This window comes from Bubalus bubalis, chromosome 14, assembly GCF_019923935.1.
Source record: "Bubalus bubalis isolate 160015118507 breed Murrah chromosome 14, NDDB_SH_1, whole genome shotgun sequence".
Classification (NCBI taxonomy): Eukaryota; Metazoa; Chordata; class Mammalia; order Artiodactyla; family Bovidae; genus Bubalus; species Bubalus bubalis.
This window is the reverse complement of record NC_059170.1, coordinates 45,428,516-45,456,399: the sequence shown is the minus strand read 5'-3', so window position 1 is coordinate 45,456,399 and position 27,884 is coordinate 45,428,516. Positions and strand designations below refer to the sequence as shown.

The 27,884-nt window shown below is 48.1% G+C and overlaps 1 protein-coding gene and 1 long non-coding RNA gene across 4 annotated transcripts; one reads left to right on the top strand and one right to left on the bottom strand.

Annotated features, from left to right (window-relative positions):
- The first annotated feature begins 2,221 nt into the window (after positions 1 to 2,221).
- On the top strand, positions 2,222 to 18,545 carry LOC112578811 (zinc finger protein 133). Of its 3 annotated transcripts, XM_044928004.1 has the most exons (6): positions 2,222 to 2,604; positions 2,733 to 2,831; positions 3,752 to 3,927; positions 11,368 to 11,494; positions 11,894 to 11,989; positions 16,682 to 18,545. In XM_044928004.1, the coding sequence occupies exons 4-6, from the start codon at positions 11,374 to 11,376 to the stop codon at positions 18,367 to 18,369; spliced, it is 1,905 nt and encodes a 634-aa protein (XP_044783939.1). In that variant the 5' UTR covers positions 2,222 to 2,604; positions 2,733 to 2,831; positions 3,752 to 3,927; positions 11,368 to 11,373; the 3' UTR covers positions 18,370 to 18,545. The 3 variants fall into 3 exon arrangements, with proteins under 3 accessions (XP_044783939.1, XP_025119981.1, XP_044783941.1); XM_025264196.2 differs by lacking the exon at positions 2,733 to 2,831; XM_044928006.1 differs by lacking the exons at positions 2,222 to 2,604; positions 2,733 to 2,831; positions 3,752 to 3,927; positions 11,368 to 11,494 and adding an exon at positions 11,501 to 11,672.
- LOC123329221 lies at positions 17,429 to 27,114 on the bottom strand. Its single transcript, XR_006544577.1, has 3 exons — positions 25,752 to 27,114; positions 23,164 to 23,284; positions 17,429 to 17,499 (listed from the first exon to the last, which is right to left on the bottom strand). It is a non-coding gene; the product is annotated as an uncharacterized LOC123329221 (long non-coding RNA).
- Positions 27,115 to 27,884: the final 770 nt, after the last annotated feature.

Here is a 27,884-nt window from a genome sequence, read left to right as displayed (position 1 = left end):
ATCCGTTTGCAAGGCAGGAGACCCCAGTTCAATTCTTGGGTCGGGAAGATCAGCTGGAGAAGGGATAGGCCACCCACTCCGGTATTCTCGGGCTTCCCTTGTAGCTCAGCTGGTAAAGAATCTGCCTGCAATGTGGGAGACCTAGGTTTGATCGCTGGTTTGGGAAGATCCTCTGAAGGAGGGAAAGGTACCCACTCCAGTATTTGGGCCTGGAGAATTCCATGGATGGTATGGGATGGCAAAGAGTCAGACACAACAGAGCAACTTTCACTTTCAACTATCTAGGACCAGCACTCTTTTGTTCTCTATCTTGAATCCCCTCAGGGTGCATAGTTGGGGGTGACTGTAGCAGCCACAGCGTCCTTTGTTCACTGATTTGGTAGGTGACACTCTCGACTTTTCTTTGTTCATTGCTGGTGAGGACTAAGAATGGTTACACAAAGGATGTTGTGGGCCATTAAGCCATCACATTACAGGCCCCCTGCCCCACGGTGAGCCCTTAGGGACCTCAGGATGGAAAAACAGAACACTCGATCTCAAGCCATCAGGCCCATCCCCATGTACTTCAGGGAACTAGGATGGGAAAGAACAGGATGCTGGTCCTAGATAGCTAAGGTGCTTGTCAAAAGAATGCTTTCAGTGTACCCAGACTTTGGCATCTTTTCCTTCATAGAAAAGCACTAAATTCATTAACTGGATGTCTGCTTTTCCTTAATTAATAGTAATTTTTTGATGTTCTTATTATTTGTTTTGTAAAACTCCAATACATCCTGGCTCCCCTGTCCTTCAAAACAGTCCTTCAGAGGTAATTGAGAGGCTGCTTCCTAGGCTTGAGGTCCTCTGAAAATCTGCCTAATAAAATAGAATTCTCAGTTTTTAGGTTGTGCATATATATATATATATATATATATATATATATATATTTTTTTTAGTGGACTCTAATTTCTTGGTGAACTACTAGTCCTATCGTAGAGCAGAAAGGGATGTGGAGAGTGTCCAAGTCAGACTAGGAACGTTCCTTAGGGCAGGGGCTGAACTGAATTCACTGTGAATGAGGCAGCCTCCAGGCAAGAGAAGGGAACAGATGCACCATCAGAGAGCTGAAAAAGAATTGTAGGAAATGCTTGTCTCTCCTTGGCTTTGCAGGCCATGTGAACATTTTCTTGGTCTTCTAGATGACAAAACTTCAGAAAGCAAATCTACGGGAAGTAAGGAAAACTGACAGGGTGCCTTGGTGGAAACACCCTCCACAGTGAAGGGGGTGTGCTCCTCAGCTCCCCAGTGGGTGTGTCCCAGATGGCACCAGTACCTCCCTGACCTCAATCAGAACCCTGAACAAAGACTCAGAGAGCTGTAGACCAAAAAGAAAAAGATGCTGTTTTAGTAAACAACGGAATGCTGCCTGCCATGAAGCCATCAACCTCTGCAGGCACTCTGAGGGTGCACATTTAGGGAAACTAAGGATGGAGAAAAACAGTATGCTGGCCCTAGATACTTCAGATGCATCTCAAAGGAATGATTTAAGAGAGCCCAGATTCTTTCATCTTCCCATAGTAGAAAAGTTCTAAATTCATAAAGCTGTCTGTTCCTTTGTGATCAGCAGTAACCTTTCGATGTTTAACCACCCTGTTTTCTTTTCAGCAAACTCCTACATATCCTGCTCCTCCCATAACTCTTTCAAACGGTTCCTCAGAGCTGCGAGGCTGTCTCCTAGGTATAAGGCCACCAAATGAAACACAATTCTCAACTTTTAGGTTGTCATTCTTGATATTTTGCTTTTTCAATGGACACTACGAGGGACTGAGCCCCAAGCTATGGTCTAACGGTGAGGCTCCTGTCCCCCAGAAGACAGATGAGATTGCCCATAAACGCGCGGACTGCGACAGAGGGACAGGATCTAGGGAGAGCGGTGCGGGTGCCCTAGTTGGGGACATGGGATCGGAACCCAGGGCTGCCTCCTTTGACAGTAAGATCGCGGGAAGATGCCTCGCCTTCTCAGTCTCAGTCCCTACTGTGGGTTTAAGTGAATTAAAGGGAGCTGGTCGACACCACGCCTGCGCGGCTCACGGACCGCCCCCCCCCCCCCCCCCCGCCTCCACCAGCCCCGACACAGCCGTGCTTTCCCTGGAGCAAGCGTGGCCCGGAAACCGTTGTCCGCTCCGCCGCGCACCCCGGAAACTAAACGGAGATTCCCCGGGCACATCACTTCCGCCAGCCGAGGGGTGGGCCCAGCACAGGAGGCAGGAGTCACTGCTGGGGTCACTGGGGAGTGTAGTCTTTAAGGCGGAGGCGTTAGCGAAGTGGTCACTGAAGGAGAGGCGTTTCACCCCGGGTCCTCTGTAAAAGAGGGGGCAGGGCGGAAATCTAGGCGCCGCAGTGGCCATTCTCCCATAGGCATGTTACTGAGAAACAGCTCCCTCAAAGGCCTCTGGGCGCGCCGAGCATCCTGGGAGATGTAGTCCCGCCGCTAGGCCGGGGATTCTGGGTAGTGTAGTCCTAGCGTCCTAGCCCAGCTGGTGGCTGGAGTGACCCCTTGTTCCTCGCTGGTGAGTGTGGCGCCCGTGGGGCTCTAAGCTGCAGCCGTGCCCTTCCCTGCATGGAAAGGTAGGTCCTGAAAGTCTGGGCTGTTGGCTGGACCTGAGGCTTGGGACTCTGCGGGTGCCGGGCAGAGGAGGCGGCGGCGGGACGCGCTGTTGAGGTTCAGGCCGTGCCCTCCCAGATGTCATATTTAGGATGTGAGCGCGCATTTTCGATGGATGTGAGCGCAGCTCAGCCGTGATGCCTAGAGGTGGCGGATGCCGGAATCCAGCCACGTCCCGGGGCTTTTGTGGGTGAGGACACGTTAGGTCTTGGCCGAAAGAGCGATGATGATTGGGGGCGGGGCGGGGGTGGGTGGGGAGTGTCGCTCTTACCCCCAATTCCCTGGGGGCCAGAGGGTTGAGTAAGTTGGCATGAGGCCCTGATGTTTCCCAGGTGCCGGGATGAGGGCCATCCCGCCGCCAGGAGTTTTGGTGGGTGGTTTGCTGTGGGCAGCATGTGCCTGGAATGGGCTGGGTGTGGAACGGGCCACTTTGGCAGCGATCTTGGGTGTGTTTTTGGCCGGTCGCCCCTGGATTCAGGCCTTGGAGGAAGAGGTAGTCTGTGGCCCACTGGGCAAGTTTCTCAAAGGTCCTGGAAACTTGCGTTGACCCCAGCAGTCAGGGATGTGCAGGGCTCCGGTGTTTCCGGACTTGGGGATTTTGAGTTCCATTTTAAAGTTTTATTAAGGAGAGATTTTAGACAGAAATAAATAGAACTCTACAGACCCACCATCCAGATGTAACCCTTGTCACCTGGGGAGCAATCTTGATTCATCTCAAAATGACACACTGAGAAGCCTACAACCCACAGAGGTTCACTGTCCCTGCCCTACTTGAAGAGCCTAGCCTTGGCTGCCAGCTTCATCCAGACTCTGTGACTTTGTAACGGTGTCACCTTGGATAAGGGACTGACTTCACTGTGCTTCAGTTTCCTCATGTGTAAAATAAAGATAATAAATCGTACTCCATTGGGTTGTGAGGCTAGAATGAATTAAGACGGTTCTGTGCCTGGAACCATCTCTGATGTGTACAGTCCTAAGTGCCCAGTGAGTACGAACTTTGCTTAGGAAGGTCCGAGGCAAGAGTGGGTCAGCTCAGGCCTGGTGTCGGCAGCATTACTGGGGCAGGCTGTGTTCTCAGCGAGCTTCCCGCAGCCTTTTCTTCTGTGACAGGTCCATTCCTGATGCCTTTAAGGAAGAGGAAAGTCTAAGGGCGTGAGTTTCCAGTGACTCTACTGAACCTTTCTGCTCTTGTGCTGCCGAGAGAGGAAGCCTGGTGGGCGAGGGGAGAGCTCCTGACAGCCCGGACTCACGTGGGGACTGCTCGCCTTCTGTGTGCTGAACCAAAGGTGGGTTTCCTTCGCTCAGGCTTGACATCTTGTGCCCAGCACGCCCCACCCGGGGATCAGAGCCCAGCTGGTTTCCCCAGGGGACATGGTCTGTGGTAGGGGTGGCTGCTGTCCCAGGGACTCTTGTTCAGACCCTGTGTCCTCCTTGACCACCCCCCCCTTCCCCCATCCTTGTGGTGTGTTCAGGCCTGCGCACTCTCAGGTCTGTCTGTTGTGAAGGCCTCGGCCTTCTGTTCTGGTTCCATCCAGCGAGGCCCTCACTGCCTCTGTCCCTGTCCTGTCATCTCACCTGCAGTTACCTCAGGAGGCAGCTCTAACATTAGAGCTTCCTGTAAAATAACCACAGGGTCATCACTACACTCAAGAGAATGAAGAGTTGTTTCAGTCAGAGCAGCTCTGTTCAGAGGCAGGAGAGGGGAGGTGTGTGGCTGGGGAGGAATTCCAGGGGACAGTGTCCCTGTGTCTGGCCCTCCCCCTGATTCTGACCTTGTGGACCTCAGTGAACACCCGCAGCTGGGCCTCCTTGCTCTTTCCAGGCTCACCTGCCCTGTTCTCTCAGCAGCACATACACTGTGCCCTGGACCCCTCTCCTTCTGGTCTCCGCTCCTGCTCCGCCCTCACTCTTGTCTCTGCGCCACCTTCTTGTCCCTCTCCCCACCTGCCTCTTGCATTGGGCACCTGACGTCCACATACTGAACTTGCCATTCAGCCTTCTAGAAAGAGACCTTCCTAATCGTCCGCTTCTGTCCCAACTCCAAAGTCAGGATGCTTAGGTTCAAATCTCAGTTTTACCATGTCTAGCTGTGTGGCCCTGAGCTTGTTATTTCACCTCCCTGAGCCTTCTTTTCCTCATCTGCCAGATGGGAATCATCAGAATGGTGTCCACCTCCCGGGGATGTTGGAGGAGATAACCCTAGCAATGCAGTTACAGTGCGGGGCACATAAAGCCTAGGTAATTGTTAGAGTTACTTTAATGCCTCCAGCTTCTCCAAGTCTCCTCCTCAGTCTCCTCCCCGACTCCCCACCCGGTCAGACCCTGCTTTACAGCTGCACAGAAGCATAGTCCGTTGTCTGCTTGTGCTTCCCCGAGCATCTCTGTTTCTGTGTCAACTGGTGATGAGCTGGGATGCTCTCCCCCTGCAGAGCAGCCTGCACATCCCCGGCACTGTTCCCAGGCTCCCTGTTGATGGTGGGACCCTGGGGCTCAGGACTCCAGGGCTTAGGCTGTGTCATGACTGTCTGACCCTCCCACTGGGCCAGGAGGTGGTTGTTAGAGGGTAGGGAACCTCATTTGCTCCTCTTGAGCCTCGATACAGGTCCTGTCACTGGGTTAGCCTAAGCAGGTGAAGACACCAGTGTCGTCTTTGCTAGGCCCCACACCCTCTCCACATGGTATCGGGCCTCTGCTTCTGTTTGGTCCCTCTAGCAGGGTGCTGACGTTCTTAACCTGGTGCCTTGGGCCCTCCGAGAGCATACAGGCTTAGGCCTGTGACTGGCACCGCATCCCTTGTCACACATTTGTGGGTGAGAGCAGGGATGAGGTCAGCCTGAAGGAGCACCCAGTGTTTTGATGAAATAATTTGAGCTGCAAAATAGTGATAATATTCTAATATAACCCCTAGGATAAGCTATGAATCCAGACTGAAGTAAATAAGAAGGGACAACTCTTGGATTTCCCTGGTGATACAGTGCATAAGAATCTGGCTGCCAGTGAAGGGGTCATGGGCTCAATCCCTGGTCTGGGAAGATTCCACATGCCGTGGAGCAACTGAGCCTGTGCTCCATGACCCCTGAAGCCACTGCAGCGAGAAGCCTGTACACTGCCACGAAGAGTTGTCCCCGCTTGCCACAACTAGAGAAAGCCTGCATGCAGCAACGAAGACCCAGCACAGCCAACAATAAATAAATTAATTAAAAAAAAAGAGAAGGGACAAGTCTTGCTTACAGAATTCCAGCTAATGAATTTCGAAGGAAAGGAGGAGGTAGAACATTGTCATTTGGTCAACTCTGCAGTAATAATGGTTGAAGACAGCTCCCACAAAATGATGCTAAAATTATTTGGTAAAAGGTTGAAGAGACAAGATATTTGTATAATCTCAAAGTATCTCTCCCAAGATGTATATTAAATATAAAGGCAAAATGAGTGACTTAGTAATGAAAAAACCCAGCAGACACTGCCTTAACCAAGTGATCAAGACCAAGGTTAACATCATCAGTAGTAAAACACACCGATATCATGAACTCTATCAAGAGGTATGAAAAGGACACGTGACTTCTGAGACAATCTAGCCAAAAGTGAACTAGGGTCATTCTAATCATTTTCTTCTCAAATCTGATAAATCACAATTGAGGGCTGTTCTTAAAAAATGTCATTCATGAAAGAAGGAACTGTCACAGATTGGAGGAGATTAAAGATATATGACAGCTAAATACAGTGCGAGAACCTCAGTTGAATCCTGGACCAGAAGGAGGAGGATATTAGTAGAAAAAACCTGTTGAAATGTGGTTATGAGCTGTAGTTTAGATAATAGTAATAATAATCAATGTTAATCTGGTTTTCATCATTGTAGTATAGTTTTCTCAGATGTTAATGTTAGAGAAAACTGGATTAAGGTTACACGGGAATTGATATTTTTGCAACTTCTAAGTCTAAAATTCAAAATGAAAGTTCTGTGGATCATTAGTCTTATAGTGAATTGGATGTCGGATGAGTTCTGTTAAAGAATACTTCAGCATGTATAAATGCAATCATGTTTTTTCTCCTTGGTCCAGTTCATTAATACAGTATATTACAGTAATGAATTTCCTCATATTCAACCAGTCTTACATTTCTGGGCACTCTGTCTTGGTGAAATTTTTTAAAAAAAATACTTGTTTATTTATTTATTTGGCTCTGCTGGGTCTTAGTTGTGGCACGTGGGGTCTAGTTCTCTGACCAAGGATTGAACCCAGGCCCCTGCATTGGGAGTGCGAAGTCTTAGCCACCTGACCACCAGGGAAGTCCCCGAAATATTTTCTTATTGCTTTGAATGATATTCTTTTTGCCATGCATTTAAAGTCATAAAATATATATAAGACTTACTATCTTAACTGTTTTAAGTCTATAGTCCAGTATTGTTAAGTACATTCATATTGTTGTGCAACCATTCACACTCTCCATTTCCAGAACTTTTCAGATTGAAACTCTATCCCCATTAAACAATAACTCAGTTTCCCCTTCCTCCTAGCTCCTGTCAACCATCGCTCTACTCTGTCTATATGGATTACTCTAGGTACCTCATATAAGTGGAATTTTATATTTGTCCTTTTGTATCTGGTTTGTTTCACTTAGCATAGTATCTTTAATGTTCATCCGTGTTGTAGCATGTGTCAGAATTTCTTTTCTAAGGCTTAATAATATTCCATTATATACACACACACACGTACACACACACACACACCACTCTGCTATCCATTTGTCTACTGACAGACACTTGGGTCACGTCTACATTTTGGCTGTTGTGAATCACTGCTCACGTGAGTGTACAAATATCTATTCAAGTCCCTGCTTCCAGTTCTTTTGGGGAAATACCCAGAAGTGGAATTGGTGGATCATATGCTAATGTGATTTTTACATTTTTGAGGAACTGCTGTGCTGTTTTCCATAGTGCTTGCACCATTGTACATTCCCACCTGCAGTGCACATGAGTTGAATGATGATTTTGAAAAGTCTCATGGAAGTCTGGTGTATTTTTTGTCTAGAGTCACTTAGGAGTTTTCTTGTTATTCTTCAGAGCCTGATAGTTTTTCCAGTAGATAGATACCTTGAAGCTGTTGGCTATGTGTCAGCTTCTCCCTGGTACTTTGTAGGCCCTTCATATTTTGATTCAGGTCATCTTTTTTCCCCAATTTTTACTGTAGTACAGTTGATTTACAATGTTGTGTTAATTTCAGGTGTACAGAAAAGTAATTCAGTTATACATATGTTCATTCTTTTTCAGATTCTTTTCTCATAAAAGTTTTTAGAGAGTATTGAGTAGGGTTTGCTGTCCTATATAGTAGGGTCTAGTTGGTTACCTGTCTGTGTACTTTATATATTATATATTGTAGTGTGTGTCTGTTAATCCCAAACTCCTAATTTATTCCTCCCCCCACCACACACACACATTTCCCCTTTGGTAACCATACGTTTTGTTTTTTAAGTGTGTGAGTCTGTTTCTGTTTTATAAATAAGTTCATTTACATCATATTTTAAAAATTAGATTCCATGTATGAGTGATATATTTGTCTTTGTTTGATTTACTTTACTTAGTATGATAATCTCTAGGTCCATCCATGTTGCTGAAAATGACATTATTTCATTCTTTTTATGGCTTAGTAATAGTCCATTGTACAAAGATGTACTACATTTTTAAAAATTTTTATTTATTCATAGCTGTGCTGGGTCTCACTGCTGCTTGGGCTTTTCTCTGGTTGCGGCAGGTGGGGGCTACTCTCTAGTCGTGGTGCACAGGCGTCTCATTGAGGTGGTGAGAGAGTCTTTTCCTAGGCAGGTTGATAAGGAGTCTAGGGGTCCCCAAGGAGAGAGGGGTCTGGAATTCTCAAGGAGGAAGAAAGGACAAACTTTTTTTTCCTTCTCTACATTCCTTAGGATTGTATAACAATAATGTATCCTGCCTGAGGACACTCTCTGGATTAAACCTTCTGTTATCTTAAAATGTAAATTATGGGAGTAGACCTGGTCTTTACAAGGATGTATCCTGCCTGAGGACAGTCTCTGGATTAAACCTTGTGGCTAATTCTGTTATCTTAAAATGTAAATTATGGGAGTAGGTCTGGTGAGGTCTTTACAACCTCCAGACATTCTTTGGATTCATTGGAGAGTATATAACTTCATTGCTAACACTAGCAAGCGGGTACTCTTTCTGCCCCCTTCTGATGCCTATGTCAGAAGCTTTCTCTATCTCCTTTATACTTTAATAAAACTTTATTACACAAAAGCTCTGAGCGATCAAGCCTCGTCTCTGGCCCCGGATTGAATTCTTCTCCTCCCGGGGTCAAGAATCCCGGTGTCTTCGTGTGATTCAACAACAGCCTTTCAGTGGCTTCTCTTGTGGCAGAGCACGGGCTGTAGAGCACAGGTTCAGTAGTTTCGGGACACAGGTTTAGTCGCTCCAAGCATGTAGGATCTTCCCAGATCAGGGATCGAACTCTATTGTATTCACAGGATTCTTTACCACTGGAACTCGTGTGAATGCAGGTGGATTCTTTACCCCTGAGCCGCCGGGGAAGGCTGCACCACATCTTCTTTATCCACTCCTCCGCTGGTGGACATTTAGGTTGCTTCCGTGTCTTGGCTGTAATAAACAGTGCTGCAGTGAACACTGGGTGCGTGTATCCTTTCGAATTATGACTTTCTCTGGATATGAGCCCAGGAGTGGGACTGCAGGATCATGTGGTAGTTCTATTTTTAGTTTTTTAAAGAACCTCCATACTGTTCTCTAGAGGGTCTGCTACGAATTTTACATTCCCACCAACAGTGTGGGAGGGGTCCCTTTTCTCTACATCCTCTCCCGTATTTATCGTTCGTGGACTTTTTGAGGATGGCCATTCTGACTGGTGTGAATTGTACTTTTGATTTGCATTTCTCTAACAAAAAGGTCCGTCTAGTCAAGGCTATGGTTTTTCCAGTAGTCATGTATGAATGTGAGAGTTGGACTGTGAAGAGAGCTGAGCGCCAAAGAATTGATGCTTTTGAACTGTGGTGTTGGAGAAGAGTCTTGAGAGTCCCTTGGACTGCAAGGAGATCCAACCAGACCATCCTAAAGGAGATCAGTCCTGGGTGTTCATTGGAAGGACTGATGCTGAGGCTGAAACTCCAATACTTTGGCCACCTTTTGTGAAGAGTTGACTCATTGGAAAAGACCCTGATGCTGGGAGGGATTGGGGACAGGAGGAGAAGGGGACGACAGAGAATGAGATGGCTGGATGGCATCACTGACTTGATGGACATGAGTTTGGGTGAACTCCGGGAGTTGGTGACGGACAGGGAGGCCTGGTGTGCTGCGATTCATGGGGTTGCAAAGAGTCGGACACGACTGAGCGACTGAACTGAACAATTAGCGATGTTGAGCCTCTCTTCATGGGTCTCGTGGCCATCTGTACGTCTTCTTTGGTCTGTGGCTGAAACTTGAAGACATTACGCTGAATGAAATAATTGAGACACAAAAGGACAGACACCGTATGATTTCACATATTTGGGATACCTAGAATAGCCAAATGCATGGAGACAGAAAGTAAAAAGATGGTTGGTTACCAGGGTTTGTGAGAAAGGGCATTATGGTTAATGGTCACAGAGTTTCAACGTGAGATGATGAACCAGTTCTGGAGATGGATAGTGGTGATGGTTGTACCACATTAAGTGCGAGCATACTTAATGTACTGAAATGTACACTTCACATGGTAAAAATAGTAAAATGCTTATGTATATTTTACAATCATTTAAAACCCACAAGCTGCTCCTACGCTCGACCTGTTCTGCATTTCTCCCACTTAGTGCCTTTTATTCCTCCTAAGTGGTCCTACGTCCCAGGATTCAGGCTTCCTCTCCTCCTTGGCTCAGGTGTCCTCTTCTCTGCTCCCCATACACCTCATCGGGAACACCTGGCACATGTCTCTTCCCTAGACTCCTGTGCTTCGTTCAAGACCAAGTTCCTGGGCCTCTTGTGAAAACCTCTCCTGATGTCCCTGTTGCAGGGTGCTTTCCACTTTGAAACAGTGTTGCGATAAAGGCAGTAAAGTTGGGCAGGGTGTGAGAATGGCATGTGAGATGAATTCGTGGACTGAATGGCAGGGACGTCCACCCTGAGCACCACAGTGTGGGACAGGACGTTTAGTGGACCGTTATCCACAGTTGAAAAAGCGGAGATGCTAGCTGATGGCTGGGATGGGCTCCAAACCAGGGCAGTAGGGTTCGAATTCGTGCTCTTGACCATTCCCTGCTGGTTGGTGCCTCTCAGGGAAGGAGGGCCGGAGGGGCTGTGGGATTCAGGGAGGGACTGAGTTGTGTTTGGTCTTTGCCATAACTGACTTGTGTGAACCTCAGTCATTCGGATGCTTCAACACTAATACCATGGTTCAGATTATTCTTTTAAATTTGTAAAACTCAAAAGTCTGGCGCTTACCCTCAACATAGAGTTAAAGTTCCTGAAAGTTATTTTTTCAGGCTCCTATTTTTGTATGTATTCTCCAAATCAGCCCAGCTAGGACCTTGAACGTGTTGACAAGTGCCACTGCCCAGATGGTGACAGGGCTTTAAAGATCTTGGAATACAGAGCACCAGGGTCAAAGGCAGGATCTAGATCTCTCACCTGTCTCCCCCGGGCAGCCTCCCCCTTGCCCCTTACCCTGAGGCCTGGGCAGGGCTGGCTCCCGGGTGAACAGGGCTGTTTTGTGTTACAGGCACACATGGCATTCAGAGATGTGGCTGTGGATTTCACCCAGGATGAGTGGGTGCTGCTGAGCCCTGCTCAGAGGTCCCTGTACCGGGAGGTGATGCTGGAGAACTACAGCAACCTGGTCTCACTGGGTAAGCCTGCATCTCTTAGGACCCGGGTCCTGGCTGCTGGCAACTTGGAGCAGCCCTCTTGCTTTCTGGCCTTACCTTTGGGTCGGACTCCAAAGCAGAGACACTCTATAAACGTGTACAGCTGTGTACATATGTGTGTGATACTCCGCATTTCTAGCCTTCTCCCGCAGGCTCTCTGGTAAGCATGGCATCTCTTCCTAGTCAGTATCTTCTTGTAAACGAGGGAGGTGTTCTCTCACAGCATGAAGTCGGGTCAGTGAACTCCCATCCTGGCTTCCCTTCCCTGGGGGAGCTCACCACTCTCACATCTTCCCCACCACCTTTAGAAATCCTCCCCCCTGGTGTGGCTCTGAGTGCAGGATAACGTGCGACCATCTTGTTCTCTTTTTCTCTGAGCAGGCATTCCGTTTTCTAAACCAGAACTCATCACCCAGCTGGAGCAAGGGAAGGAGACCTGGAGAGAAGAGAGGAAATGCTCGCCCGTCAGCTGCCTGGGTGAGTAGGGACACTGGGTGGTTCAGAGGGCTGGGGGTGGGGAGGTCTTTCTGCTGGGCCCCTGGCCGCTCACCATATGCATTGCCCTCCTGGCCTTCCAGACCTGCAGCCGCACTCGAGCTTCCTGGTGTCTCGTCTCCCTGCACTGGGTTTGCTGTCTCTGCCTCACTTAGTTTTCTCCCACATACATAGTCTGGTGGCTCCTGTTACTATATTTTAAAAGGATATTTTCCCTGGATTAGAATTTTAGATTGGCTTATTTTTTCACCACTTTAAAGATACTGTTCCCCTGTTCAGGCCTCCCATTGTTTCTGATAAGAAATCAGCTGTCATTTCCACAGTTATTGCTTTGTTTTTTTGTTACTTTTTAAGCCTCTGGCTACTTTGAGAGCTTTTTGTATGTTTGGTTTGGTGTTCAGCTGTTTGACTGCAATGTCACTATTTTTCCTGTCATAATGTGTGCTCAGATTTTTGAACCTATAAATTTATGGTTAGAGCCACATTGGGGAGATTTTTGGACATGATTCTTTCATGATTCTTTTGTTCCCTTCTGTTTCCTTCTTTTTGGAATGATATTCACATGTGTATTAGTCCTTTTTACATTGTCCCACAGTTTACTCAGCCTGTCTGTATTTTTTTTTTATAACTTTCCATTTTTGTGATGATGCTTCCTAATTGTTCATTAACGAAGAGCAGATTTTCCTTTACCTTCTTTAACAGAAAAGCAGATACTTAGAAGATACATTTTTAAGTGAAAAATTGCAAAACAATGTTTATTACATAGTTGGGTTTGTGTCAAAGACTGTGTCAACATGTATATGTGAACATAGACATCTGCATTATTATTCACCATGATCAGTGGTTAGCTTGGGGGGTAGAGAATTGGAAAGAGTGGAGTTTCTGGGGAGTTTTTTGACTTGGCATTCTTTTTAAATGATAGAGGAATAGATAACTGTAGGGAATTGTGTGTTTTTTAGCTTTTAAAATACTGTTGACAATTTCATAATAAAGAGAAGTATATGTTTTCTTTTTCTATGGGAGATTTTCTGTTTCTCAGTTTTATCAAATTTGAAGGCTTAGCTAATTTTGTCTTAAAATCAAGGGAAATAGCATATATAATAGAAATCATTTATATTTTTCAAGTTGTTTATATCCTTGTTTTTGGTCTGCTAAGAGTCATAGCCTTGACTAGACGGACCTTTGTTGGCAAAGTAATGTCTCTGCTTTTGAATATGCTATCTAGATTGGTCATAACTTTCCTTCCAAGGAGAAAGCATCTTTTAATTTCATGGCTGCAGTCACCATCTGCAGTGATTTTGGAGCCCAAAAAAATAAAGTCTGACATTGTTTCCACTGTTTCCCCATCCATTTCCCATAAAGTGATGGGACCGGATGTGAAGAAGGCTAAGTGCTGAAGAATTGATGCTTTTGAACTGTGGTGTTGGAGAAGACTCTTGAGAGTCCCTTGGACTGCAAGGAGATCCAACCAGTCCATTCTGAAGGAGATCAGCCCTGGGATTTCTTTGGAGGGAATGATGCTGAAGCTGAAACTCCAGTACTTTGGCCACCTCATGCGAAGAGTTGACTCATTGGAAAAGACTCTGATGCTGGGACGGATTGGGGGCAGGAGGAGAAGGGGACGACAGAGGATGAGATGGCTGGACGGCATCACTGACTCGATGGACGTGAGTCTGAGTGAACTCCGGGAGTTGGTGATGGACAGGGAAGCCTGGCGTGCTGCGATTCATGGGGTCGCAAAGAGTCAGACACAACTGAGCGACTGAACTGAACTGAACTGCTCCTTGGAAGAAAAGCTATGACAAACCTAGACATCATATTAAAAAGTGGAGGCATTACTTTCCTGACAAAGGTTCATATAGTCAAAGCTATAGTTTTTCCAGTAGTCAGGTATGGATATGAGTGTTGGACCATAAAGAAAGCTGAGTGCCAAAGAATTGATGCTTTTAAACTGTGGTGTGTGCGAAGACTCTTGAGAGTCCCTTGGACAGTTTGATCAAGGAGATCCAACCAGTCCAGCGTAAAGGAAATCAGTTCTGAATTTTCACTGGAAGGACGGATGCTGAAGCTGAAGTTCCAATACTTTGGCCCCCTGATGGGAAGAACCAACTCATTTGAAAAGACCCTGATGCTGGGAAAGATTGAAGACAGGAGGAGAGGGGACAACAGAGGATGAGCTTGTTGGATGGCAACCCCAAGAGCAATGGATATGAGTTTGAGCAAGCTCAGGAGTTGGTGATGGACAGGGAAGCCTGGCATGCTGCAGTCCATGGGGTGGCAAAGAGTTGGATATGAATGAGTGACTGAACTGAACTGAATGTGTATATACATGTATTTATTAGGTATTCCCTAACTGCAAGGAGATCCAACCAGTCCATCCTAAAGGAGACCAGTCTTGGGTGTTCATTGGAATGACTGAGGCTGAGGCTGAAACTCCAATACTTCGGCCATCTCAGTGTGAAGAGTTGACTCACTGGAAAAGACCCTGATGCTGGGAGGGATTGAGGGCAGGAGGAGAAGGGGACAACAGAGGATGCAATGGCTGGATGGCATCACCGACTTGATGCACATGAGTTTGGGTGAACTCCGGGAGTTGGTGATGGACAGGGAGGCCTGGCGTGCTGCGATTCATGGGGTCGCAAAGAGTCGGACACGACTGAGCGACTGAATGGAATGGAAGAGTCATAACAGATTACTCGCCGATGTCATTGTAATTTATATCAAATCCGCCATTTCTTTCTAAGTTTTTGCTATATATTTCACTTCAGTGTACTGTTAGGCATGTAAAGGTTCATGACAATTTTATTTCATTCATTAATGAAGTTTTTAATGTTAAAATTCTTTTGTTCCACATTATATTCCTTAAACTTTTTTTCTAAAAAATTTTTTTAAATTTTATATTCATGTATAGCTGATTAACAATGTTGTGATAGTTTCAGGTGGACAGTGAAGGGACCCAGCCATACATATACATGTATCCATTCTCCCCCAAACTCCCCTTCCATCCAGGCTGTCACATAACATGAGCAGTGTTCCCTGTGCTGTAGAGTAGGTCCTTGTCAGTTATCCATTTTAAATATAGTCATGTGTTACATATCAATCCTATTATTTCTTATTAGTCTTAGCACCTGCTTTGTTGTGGCTCTTTGTTTTTTAGAGAGTTTTGGTATGATATCTAATGTGATTTGCGGTGTCATGTAGCTGCTATTGCATCTTCTGCCAAACCAACTGTTATCTTTGAATAGGGACTTTGGCCCTTTCACATTTACTGGAACAGCTGATGGATGTCATGGGACTTACTTAGGGGCAGACTGTAGGGCAGGTACAGAGGCACTTAGGGAAGAGCTCAAGGTAGAAGCAGCAGCATCTCTTCTAGCTCAGGCTGCTGAAACACAGCAGCAGAATTCATGGCAGAAGCAAAAGGTTTTACTGTGTTTCTGGAGGCTCGCAGTTCTTGGTTGGCGGAGGTATTGGCAGTTTACAAAGGAGGCCTCCCTCCTGGACTTTGAATGGCCACCTCCTCACTCTGTCCTAACCCGGCCTTTCTGAGGCTGCACATCCCGGCTTTCCTCCTACAGGGAGGTCACCAGACATATCGATTAGAGCCTTATGACTTCTTTTAACCTTAATCACCTCTGTGAAGGCCCTGTCTCAGAATACAGTAGCATTCTATACTGATGGAATAATTCTAGAATGTAGATGTATACACAGTTGGTTTTCAGAAGTTCAGTTCATCAATGAAGGCAAGTGTTCAGGCAGATGCAGTGAGGTCTGGACCTGGTTCCTCAGACTATGTGATCCTGCATTCTGCCAGCTGAGTAGAACCAGCGGTGCTGAAGCAAGGTGTTCAGTGTTGACATCTCCTTATGAGAGGTACTATGAGAAGAAAACTTTTATATTGATTCCTGGTGCCATTTTATTTAGGTTAATTATGGAAATTAACAAGACTCAAACTGATCCGTGGCACCAGTCATTGGGGGACCTAGACCGTGTGTGTTGTCTACTGCTGAAAGCCTCCTGAAAGTGAAAATGAAAGAAAATGTTAGTCACTTAGTTGTGTCCAGCTCTTTTGCAGGTTCCTCTGTCCATGGATATTCTCCAGACAAGAATGCTAGAGTGGGTTGCCGTTTCTTCCTCCAGGGGCTCTTCCCGACCCAGGGGTCAAACCTGTGTATCCTGCATTGGCAGGCAGATTCTTCCCTGTCTTAGCCACCAGGGAAGCCCTGCCTTGTGGGAATTTTGGTCCAGAGTAGGCCTCTAATAAGTATTTGTCCGAGAGTCGGGACCCTCCAGGTTCAGGTGTCTCACATATGGTATCTTTAGCCATTCCGCTGTGTTGCCTCCTACACCAGGGTCTTCCAGGCTCAGGGACAGCTCTCTTCTTCTACCCCATCCTCCCGGGGAGACAGGGAAAGAGAAAGACGTTTCCATGTGGGTTCTCTGGTTAGAGCTCTCTTGGTCACAGACAATCCCTTTGGACCCTGTTTGTGTCACTGGGTGGTTGTGTGTTAGGAGGTCGTTGTAGTGGGTCCTCTGCATGAAGTCTTGCTGGGTGGCCCTGAAGATGTAAACATTTTGAAGAACAGGGACTGGAGTCTTAACCATCAGACCAGGCAGAACTGCTTTGGTGGCTCCACGTCTCAGTTCTGACTCAGACTCTTCTCTCTGCCACAGAACCAAAGCCAGAACTCCACCTCTGTCCTTTCTGCCCTCCGGATCTCTGCAGTCAGAAATTCCACATGCAGCAGGTGCTGTGTAGTCCCCCACCCTGGATCTTCACGTGCCTGTATGCCGAAGATCCCGTCCAGCCAGGAGACCTGTGCCTGGAGGACCAGCAGCAGCAGGCCGCTGGTGGTAGTGCCTGGATCGAGGAAGTGGAAGGGCAGGAGGGAGAAGGTGCCCCGCCTTTGTTTGGAAAGACAGAGAAAAGTACTGTAGAAGCATTCCCCAGGCCACCCCAGAGGCAGCCAGTCATCTCTGGGGGTGGGGTCCCAGGTATGGAGATAGAGGCCGGCTCTGCACAAATGGGGACCCCTGAGGAAACAGACAGGCTGTTGAAGAGGATCCAAGTCCCAGGGTTTGGGACTGTCAACTGTGGAGAGTGTGGACTGGGTTTCAGCAAGAAGACAAACCTGCTCAGTCACCAGAGGATCCACTCCGGGGAGAAGCCCTACGTGTGTGGGGTGTGTGGGAAGGGCTTCAGTCTAAAGAGGAGCCTGGACGGACACCAGAATGCGCACTCTGGGGAGAAGCCTCTCGTGTGCGGGGAGTGTGGGCGGGGCTTTAAACAGAGGTCGAAGCTCATCATACACGAGAGGAGACACTCCGGCGAGAAGCCGTACATGTGCGGTGAGTGCGGGCGAGGCTTCAGCGATAAGTCGAACCTCCTCGTCCACCAGAGGACACACTCTGGGGAGAAGCCCTACGTGTGCCAGGAGTGCGGGAAAGGCTTCAGCCAGAAGTCAGCTGTCATCAGGCACCGGACGACACACCTGAAGGAGAAGAGCATCGTGTGCGGCAATTGTGGGCTGGGCTTCAGCGACAGGTCGAACCTCATCAAGCACCAGAGGACACACTCAGGGGAGAAGCCGTATGTCTGCAAGGAGTGTGGGTGGTGCTTCCGGCAGAGGTCCACACTCGTCAACCACCAGAGGACACACTTGAAGGAGAAGCCTTACGTGTGTGGCGTGTGCGGACACAGATTCAGCCAGAATTCAACCCTCATCTCGCACAGGCGCACACACACCGGGGAGAAGCCTTACGTGTGTGGGGTGTGTGGGCGGGGCTTCAGTCTCAAGTCCCATCTCAATAGGCACCAGAACACGCACTCCGGTCACAAGCCCATCGTGTGCAAGGACTGCGGACGTGTCTTCAGCCAGCAGTCCAACCTCATCCGACACCAGAGGACACACTCGGGGGAGAAGCCCCTGGTGTGTGCGGAGTGCGGGCGAGGCTTCAGCCAGAAGTCCAACCTCGTGGAACACCAGAGGACGCACTCCGGGGAGAAGCCCTTTATGTGCAGGGAGTGTGGGCGGGGCTTCCGCCACCAGTCAGCTCTCATCCGGCACTGCAGCACGCACACAAGGGAGCAGCCGTTCAACTGCCGGCTGTGCGGGCGAGGCTTCGGGAACAAGTCCGCCCTGCTCATGCACAAGTGGTCACACTTGGAAGAGAACTCCTTTATGTGCACAGTGTGTGGCCAAAGCTTTTCCCACAAGAAACACCTCATCCTCCACCAGATGACACACCAGGGGAGGACGCCGCATATGTGCAAGGGGTGCGGGCAAGGCTTCATCCAGAAGTCCCACCTCAACAGACACAGGAGGAATGTGTGCCGTCCACAGAACACCGTTTCAGTCTGACCCGAGGCACCACCGGAGCATCCTTACTGACCCCCTCACCCGCTCCAAGAGCACTGCTGCTGCTAAGTCGCTTAAGTCGTGTCCGACTGTGTGCGATCCCATAGACGGCGGCCCACTATGCTCCCCCGTCCCTGGGATTCTCCAGACAAGAACACTGGAGTGGGTTGCCATTTCCTTCTCCAGTGCATGAAAGGGAAAAGTGAAAGTGAAGTCGCTCAGTCGTGTACAACTCTTCATGACCCCATGGTCTGCAGCCTACCAGGCTCCTCTGTCCATGGGATTTTCCAGGCAAGAGTACTGGAGTGGGGGTGCCATTGCCTTCTCCATCCAAGAGCACAGACTAAATCAAAACATTTTACACTCTTCTTGAAAACACATTCCCTAAGCGGACAAAAAGACATTTGAGCTGTTTACTTTCTCTACCTCAAGTTGTCGTGTTTGGGGCACTTTGTTCTAATAAAACTCTGCTGCTTTACAAATCTGTGGCCTCACCTGTCTCTCTCATTCACCCACGTATAAAGGTAGGGAATCAGGGGTGGTATAGACATCTTGAGCTTCTGAGGCCATGGTTCCGCAGTAATTCAGTGCTTTGGATGGCGTAAGAACTGAGTCAGTCTGTGATTCTTGGACAGTCTGGTCCTTTATAGAGAGAGAGGATCCCGGAACTGTGTTCAGGGGATTTGGGCGAGGGACGAGGTCTTCCAGGAAACACGACCTCCCCTAAGCCGCTCACTCTCACCTGCAGCCCCCTCCCCACTCTCTCCCAGCCCCTGTGGCAGCCCCCTATTGGCTTGCCTCCTCCTCACTCTCAGACATCTCCACTTCTGCCTTTGGTGAATCAAATCAGCGGTTAGGACCACTGGTACTGCTTAGAGTTAGGATAAACACACCACGAATAATTGTGTGTCAGCTGGTTAACCTAGAAGAAATGAACAAACATCTAAACACTTAAATCATGTATAAGTAGGAAATCTGAACAGACCAACACGAAGAAGGAGATTGAGTTAGTAATCAAAAACCTTCCAAAATAGCCTGAAATCAGATGGCCTTATTGGCGACTTCTAGCATTTCAAGGATTAACACCCATTCTCAAAATCTTACCAAAAAAGACTCTTCCTAAATCATTCTGTGAGGCCAGTATTACCCTACTAGCAAAACCTGACAGAGACAACACAAGGAAACTACAGACAGCTAACCTTATGGATATAGATGGAGAAACCCTTGACACAGTATTAGCACCAAATCCAGCAGCATATGAAAAGGATTTTCACACTGTGACTGAGTGGTTCCTGGCTCAACATAGGAAAAAAAATCAATACATCATGTAAATAGAATAAAGGGGGGAAAAAAGCAAACATTCCATTTATATGAAATATCCAGGATAAGCCAAAGCAAAGAGACAGAAGGCACGATACTGGCTGCCAGAGACTAAGAGAAGAGGAAATGGGGATGACTGTTCCCCATTAACAATAAAGGACTGCCTTTGTGGGTAATAAAAATGTTCTGGAATTCGATGGTAATGATGGCTGCAGAACATTGGAAATGTTAAAAACCATTGAACTGTATACTTTAAAAATGGTCAAAATGGTAAACTTTATATTACCTCTTAACCTCAATTAAAAATTTTAATCTTACCCACCCAAATCTTGTCATTGGAGGAAAAATAAAAACCTGGGGCCACAGAAATACCTGGGACCTAGAATTGCCAACATAAGATAAAGCACAACACACACTCGGTAAAACCCTAAACTGGCAGCGACAGCATTTCAATTGTTAAAAAAAAAAAATTAAGTTTTCCAAAGCAAATTCTTTGTCATACTTGGAAGCAACTCAAATGAATGAGAGAAATGGTTCTGAGAAACCAGAGGCTTTGCTCTATTTTTAGATCAGAGCTGATTGTTTGGGATTGCTAAATCCTCTGAGTGTCTATTTATTAATCTGTTAAGTGTGGAAGCAAACACTTCAGAAGCAGGCGTAGCCACCCTGCTGGCCAGCCAGACTGAGTGCCCGGCTCTATAATGTCAGTCTGGGGAGAAAAAAGAAAGCAAAATGTAGTGTTCTGATCTCTGCTCTCGAGCTGCATACAGTATTATAGAGAAGAACAACTCAGTGCTTATGGAATACCAGGACAGTCCACGGCCAAAGGCCGTGTCTGTGCCCCTGTCTCTTGGTGCTCCCGGTCAGCCAGAGGGGCTGCCTGCACAGAGGAGAGGTGAAGCCAGGGATGTTCTCATCAAAGGTGGGGAACTACCTGTAGGATCAAGGAATGATGACAAGGACCTGGAAAGTCAGAGGAGAGAAAGCTGAACCCAGGAAAAATCGGAGGGAGAATTTTTAGGTATGAAAACAACAGCTATAGATTCCAGAGAGAGAGACTCCTGTGCCTGGACTTTAGGGGGTGTATTAGGGAAGTAAGATAAATTGTTACTAATGGTCAGGTCAAATCCTGGAGGGCTTCAAAAACCACCTTGGGAAATCTAGAATTGGAATTATAAAGGAAAGGGACAAAATAAAATACTGAGGCATTTAAACCATGGGAGAAACTTGGTGAAAGGGTTTAAAAAAAAACAAAAACAAAAAACAGCCTGACAATAACTATTACTCAGGTTTGGATGTAGACGGTAGGAGAGAAAAGGTAAGATGCCTGGCCTGTTTCAAGTCAACCATTAAATATCTTTCAAAGCTAGCACACATTTCTACTTTTGCTATTTTATCTCAAACCTGAAGGCCACCATATGCTTCCAGCTGCATTTGTAGCTCTTTTTTTTTTTTCTTTTAAAGCATATCTCCACTTCCTTGCATCTAACTGCAGAGATTCCTACCAGGGCTCAGATTGCTGAGTAAACAATGGTGGTTTCCATTCTGAAAAAATTAACCCTGCTGCCCACCGCCCTGAGAATGTGGTGTGGGAACCAAGGGATGATTAGTTCTTAGTTGGTAAATTTTCATGTTGTCTAGTGGAGTTGAAGGAGCCTTTTCAGACATTCCCTTCACATTGTGGTGGTGGTTTAATCACGAAGTTATGTCTGACTCTTGTGATCCCATGGACTGTAGCCCTTCAGGCTCCTCTGTTTATGGTATTTCCCAGGCAAGAACACTGGAATGGGTTGCCATTTCCTGCTCCAGATCTTCCTGGCTGGGGGATCACACCCACATCTCCTGCATCACAGGCAATCTGTTGCCTTGCAGGCAGATTCTGTGTTCTTTTTAAAGAGAGAAACTTGCCAACTGACTCAGTCTGAGGTCCTGACTAATGGCATTCTTTATTCCTCGTGATTTGAATCTAGATGTTATAAAAACAGTGGTGAAGCTGCCTGTATCTGAGTCAGTATAAATACCAAGCCTCCCTGCCTGCTGCTTCTGTACCCAAGAAGAGAATTAATCACCTGTGTCTCTGCTTCAGATTCTCTAAAACTCTTTCAGCTGTATTCCCTGAGAATATAGCAGCAAATTTGGAATCTGTCTAAACTCCACTCAACGGCAATTTCTCATGGCCTATTGGTTAATAAATCATACCTGGAGTTATTTGTTAAAAAATAATGATTCCCTGGCGGTCCAGTGGTTACGACTGTGCACGCCCACTGTGGGGGCCTGGGTTCGGTCCCTGGTCTGGGAACTAAGATCCTACAAGCCTCAAGGTGTGGCAAAAAAAGAAAACAACTCACCACCACCAACAAAAAAGAATAAAGAACATATAGGTGAGCTTGTGGCTGAAAATCCGTAGTCAGACAAGGGCTGTAGTTGCCCGACCATTGTCACTACTAATTAGGCCTTCTTTTCCTCTTGCTTGTACACAGCTGTAGCCACAGGCGTATGTGGTCAGTCACGTCGGACTCTTTGCAACCCATGGACTGTAGCCCCCAGGCTCCTGTCCTTGGAATTCTCTAGGCAAGGATACTGGAGTGGGTTGCCATTTCCTTCTCCAGGGGGTCTTCCCAGACCCCGGGGTCGAATGCACATCTCCTGCATCTCTTGCTGGCATGTGGATTCCTTAGCAGTGTGCCTCCTGGGAAGCCCTTGCATCCATTTGGGGGTGGGTGCGTAAATGAAATGATAAGAACAATAAAACAGCAAAACAGTACGATTCTGAGATGCTGTTTTTTCACTCCCTGGAAGATGGGGAGATGTGGGAACATGAGGTTGGACGTCTGACCAGGTTGTCAGGAGGGCATGAAGGTACAGACAAGCTCTGTGTAAACACTGCACTTCCACCAAGTGTGAGGCCAGCATGCAGAACTTTGAATCGTGACGAGTAGGAAAGATGGCAAGTGGCTGGAGTAGGAAATGTCAGCCTGTGTCAAGTCTCAGCAACGAGGTAAGTCTCAAGGCTGGACGCACCCTTGCCCACATCCTACCAGAGAGAGGACATGCCATGGGATTCAAATGAAGGGAGAGGGTTAAAGCCTTTTGTAGCACCGAGAGGCTGACAGGACAGGGTGACTGGACACAGATGACTGGGCCTGGCTGCAGTTTTAATTGGTGACCTTCCCTGGGCACCTCCCGAGCCACCGGGTAAGGGACAAACCTGCTAACCTGTGGGAGCCTTAAATTCTCTGCATCCGGCATCCTCTCAACATCATGGCAGGTCCTCACACACCGGGTCACTCTTTATGTCTGAAATATTCTGAAGTTTTCCGCCCCATAGGGCGGGCACACACTAAATGCTCCCTCAACACCTTTTGATTTGATAATTTCACTTTCCCTATAAAAGCTGATTCTGATTTTAAAGAATCTGAAGGAGAGAGTAGGAGAAGTGATGGATATTTCCCCAAGAGGGAACAGATTTCTTGGTACCTGGAGTAAAAAAATCAGGATGTTGGTCTTTGGGCAGGGAGGTTCCCTGGTGACTCAGCGGTATGGAATCCGTCTGCCGATGCAGAAGATGTGGGTTCAATCCCTGGTTCTGGAAGATCCCCTAGAGGAGGAAATGGCAACTCACTCCAGTATTCTTTCCTGGAGAATCCCCATGGACAGAGGAGCCTGGTGGGCCACAGTCCATGGGGTTGCAAAGGAACTGGACATGACTTAGCAACTAAGACAATTATTTTTTTAAAACAAGGAAATAGATTTCAACTTTATTAGTGAACAAAGATATTTATGTAAGTAGTCTACCCACAGAGACATCTAGAAAACTCTCTGGATGGTACAACTATCCCTCCTTCACTTGAGATTTCTGCACTGTTTTATTTTTACAATAAGCATGTAATGGTTTGCATAAACAATAAATCATCTCCAGTAAGAGAATTAGTAAATCGGGCTTCCCTGATAGCTCAGTTGGTAAAGAATCTGCCTGCAATGTAGGAGACCCTGGTTCAATTCCTGGGTCAGGAAGATCCACTGCAGAAGGGATAGGCTAGCCACTCCAGTATTCTTGGGCTTCCCTTATGGCTCAGCTGGTAGAGAATCTGCCTGCAATGCAGGTGACCTGGGTTCCATCCCTGGGTTGGGAAGATCCCCTGGAGAAGGGAAAGGCTACCCACTCCAGTATTCCAGTCTAGAGAATTCCATTGACTGCTACAGTCCCTAGGTTCCCAAAGAGTTGGACATGACTGAGCGACTTTCACATTTTCTTCACTTCAGTCTGTCAAAATTTGATGAAGCCTAAATATGCACCTGGTTGTAAATGTGCCTAAAGAGATAAAACACACTGTTACCTGTTTTATAACAACCTATAAACCCACATAACCAGGACATTATTTGAAATGTAAAATGTTCTGAAGTTTTGCAGATTATGAGATTTGATGTCAAATATTTTCTAGTCTACTGACACACATAATTTTATTTTTCTTTACAACCTTATATCAGAACTATCTGATTAAAAAACAACAACAAATGTGTTTCTCAAACTCCACAGCCAGGATACCCCCTGCTGCAAAGCCTGAGGCTTGTCTACAAGATTCTTTTGCCTGAACTCAAAGATACAGTGAATTTTCTCAACAGCTATTTGCTGAGAACCTACCCTACCATGTTCATCTTGCTAGACTTGCAGGAAATCAAAGCAGAGTCTGCAGCAGAGAGGGTTTATTCGCAGCGCCACCGAGCAGGGAGATGGGAGAACAAACCTCAGACCTGCCTCCACAAAGGCAAGGGACTTGAGTATTTACAGGATAACCAGTCAGGCAGCAAGGCGGCCTGAAGCGCAGGAAGCAGTGATTGGGGAAAGGTATGATGAGCCTCATTCTGCACAGGTGGAACCAGGCTTCAGATTCCCACTTCCCTTAGGTCACCCCGGGGATGCTGGCGCCCACCCAGCTTAGCTGGCTGAGCGCAGACAGATGCAGCTGACTCCAAGTCTCTGGAAAACAGCTCGGGCCAATGTCTTGTCTAGGTTCTGGGCCCCTTGGAGGACAAGCAGATCTTAAAACAACCTTGATTAGTGCTGGCAGGTGAGGTCGATTTGACTCATCACCCATGGTGTCACTGCCCCATGCTGGGGACTGGAAGGAGGTACCAGAATCTCATGCCTGCTGGGGAGACGGGCATGTGACTGGGGAGAACTGGCTGGATAGGTCATCTCTGTAGAGGGAGGGGCAGAGGGGCTGGGGTAGGAGCTTCCCAGCCTGGAGCTGAGGAGTCAGGTAACGCTCTGGGGCCCGGGTAGGATCTCAGAGCAGAACCAGAGAAGAGGTTGTGGCAATGTCTAAGCTGCTGGTCCAGGAGACCCAGGCAACTCAGGAAGGGCGTTTGGGTTTCTCACGAGGACAGTTGTGGGTGCCTGTAATGAGCAGGACACAGGCAAGATGGGAGGAAGGAGGCAGAGGGACCAGAGTTGTTGGGAAGGCCAGGCCTGAGCAAGGGCAGGGCCAGGATTTGGTAGCAGGGTTGGGACCAAAGTGCAGGCATCATGCCAGCCAGTGGGTTTGGGTTACCTGGGCACAGGTGGAGTCAGGGGGGGAGGCCCACGGGGTATGTACTGGGGTTGCCCTGGTGAACGGTGACAGAGAGCCAAGCAAAGTGACTTGGTAGCCCATCAGCGCTGAAGCCAAAGGCCCCAGAAAAGGGACAAGACAGGAGTGAAAAGAGCAGAGTGAAAAGAGCTGGTCCTCAGCGCCCTCAGGGGACAGAGATCGAGCACTGGTATCTGCACAGAGCAGCAAGTGAGGCCACCCTGGTCACAGGACTGCGGCCTGAGGACACCCTGACAGAGGTAGGGACTGCTGGGGCATCCCTGCAGCTGGGGGTGGCCGGAGAGGCTGCAGGGAGGAGACCCAGGCCCTGCTGGGCCGCTGGCAACCCTCAGGCAGGAGGAACCTGCGTCTCCAGGCCTGTTGGGTGGGACGGCCCGAGGGGAGACAGGCCCCCTACAGCCCCTGCCCTCCCTGGTTTGTGGGTGACAGCATGTGCTGGGCCTTAGGCTCTGTGCTTGGAGTCGTGGGCCTCACCTTTCAGAACTGGAACCAAGTGCTTATTGACAGAAAGCCCGGTCACTAGTCACTGGCCAAGTTCAGTTCCCAACGGTGCGGCCTTCAGCTCCAGGAGGCCACCATCAGCCCCTCCACCTGCAGCTTGCTTCTTCAAAACCACAAGAGACTCAGCTGTTTCGGGTCTCTGACCTTGAAACACTGTTTTAAAGGGCTCCACTGATTAGGTTAGGCCCACCTGGGACAACCCCCTTTTGATTAAATCAATTAATTGCTACTGTTATTTTTAAATGACATCAGAGGCTCTTGTCACCTCTGCCACATAAGATAATCCAGTCTCAGGAGCAACACCCCTAGGTATTCCCAAACACGTGACTCACTGGGCATCACCTTGGACCAGCCTGTCTCGTCCAGTCCCTGGCATGTTGTACCCCGATTTGAGAAAGAAAAAGAGTGAAAACGGGGCTGAATATCAAAGAAAAAGGACAGTAGACTAAAGCAGTGCATGAGTCAAGAGTTCTCCAGAGAACCAGAGGCGATGGGATAGACGTACACTATAATAGGGAGAGATTTATTACTGAAACTGTCTAGCGCTCCTCGTGAAGACTGAGAATCCTCACCTCCTGATGTCTGCAGCTGAGACTCAGGGAAGCTGGCCACCTGGTTTCAGTTTGAGTGCAGAGACCTGAGGACCAGGAGCACGGGTGATGTCGGCCCAGTCTGAGGGCGGGATAAGGGGGTCCTAGCTCAGGAGCCAGGCAGGGGCGTGAGTGCTCCCCTCCTTCACCTGGTTGTCCAACCCCCACCCCGTCCACACTTGTGACGTCATCAGGGCAGGAACAGGGACAGGTGGGTGCACCTAGGAGGCTAGGGAGGCGGGGAGGCGGTAGGGCTTGGAAAGAAGCCTGGGGTCCCCTATCTCGTGATGAGGAAGTTGTCCTAGGCCTGAGAGCACCGGGGGAAGAGCGGGTAGTAAATTTAATTTCTTCAACATGAGCCAAATCCGGACCTGTTTGTTGTATAAATGTCCACTTAAAATAGCTAAGAAAATGGCCAGGAAAAGAGCTAACATCTAACTCTGAATACTTCGCTGACGTATGCTTTTATGTTAATCTACACAGTAACCATCCGTTTTAGGCAACCGTGGTGGAAAAGGAAGGAAAGTGTGTTTTGGAGCTTGCTGACTGAGGACAGAGCCTCCTCCTTTAGACAACCTCTCACTGACTCACTTGGATTCATTCTGTGTACTTACTCCCAGCATGGCCCCTCAAAGTCCTTAGCTCTTTTTTTAAAAAATTTACTTATTTTAATTGGAGGCTAATTACTTTACAATAGTGTAGTGGTTTTTGCCATACATTGACACGAATCAGCCATGGGTGTACATGTGTCTGCCATCCTGAACCAACCTCCCGCCTCTCTTGATGGTCCTGCCTCTCACACCCTAGGGAGCTGAGCACAGCAGGAGCCATGGGAATGGTGGTGGGTGCTCCTGGGACAGGTGATCAAATCAACAGCTGGGCCCGGCTTCACCCTCTGGGACCTTCCCTTGAGGGGAAGCCGTCGGCCACCCGCCTTGCGGGGAGACCACTACCGCAGCCCGGGAGGTGGCGGCCGGGGGGCGGTTGGGTGGGGGTGTGGGTAGGTGGGTGTGTGTGCATGGCCACCGGCAGCGCCCCCTGCCCTGCCCCACCTCCTCCTCTCAAAGGGGTTGGTCCCCAGTGAACACCCACCCTCTTCTGCCCCAAAGTGTCTCAGTACCCGCTTCTAGAGGGCCTCACCCCAACAGGCTCCACTGTGAGGGGCCCCGGCTCTCCTGAAAGATGTGAGGGGGAGGGAGACAGGTTGGGGTTCACTTGACTCCCCTGTCCCTTGCACCCTTTATGTGGCCACTGGGCCTCTGACCTGGGAGCCAGGGTCGCTGCCGTTCAAGCCCACAACCCCTTTAGGGCTCCCGTCTGACTCTGCACCTGTCCCCCTGCGAACAGGCGTCCACCCTGGGAAAGGAAGTGCAGGCGGCGATGCCAGCAGCCACCCTGACAGGGTCTATCACTTATGGTCATGAATTAATTATTCTAAGTTAACGAATATCCTATTTTCAGAGGTTAACAGAAACAATTCTGAGACTCCTTGATGGCAACGTTAGCACATTAGCAC

Coding starts and splice junctions, on each gene's coding strand:
- LOC112578811 (XM_025264196.2), top strand. CDS start 11,374: ATGGCATTCAGAGATGTGGCTGTGGATTTCACCCAGGATGAGTGGGTG. Junction 11,495..11,893: donor CAGCAACCTGGTCTCACTGG/GTAAGCCTGCAT, acceptor TTCTCTGAGCAG/GCATTCCGTTTTCTAAACCA. Junction 11,990..16,681: donor CTCGCCCGTCAGCTGCCTGG/GTGAGTAGGGAC, acceptor TCTCTGCCACAG/AACCAAAGCCAGAACTCCAC.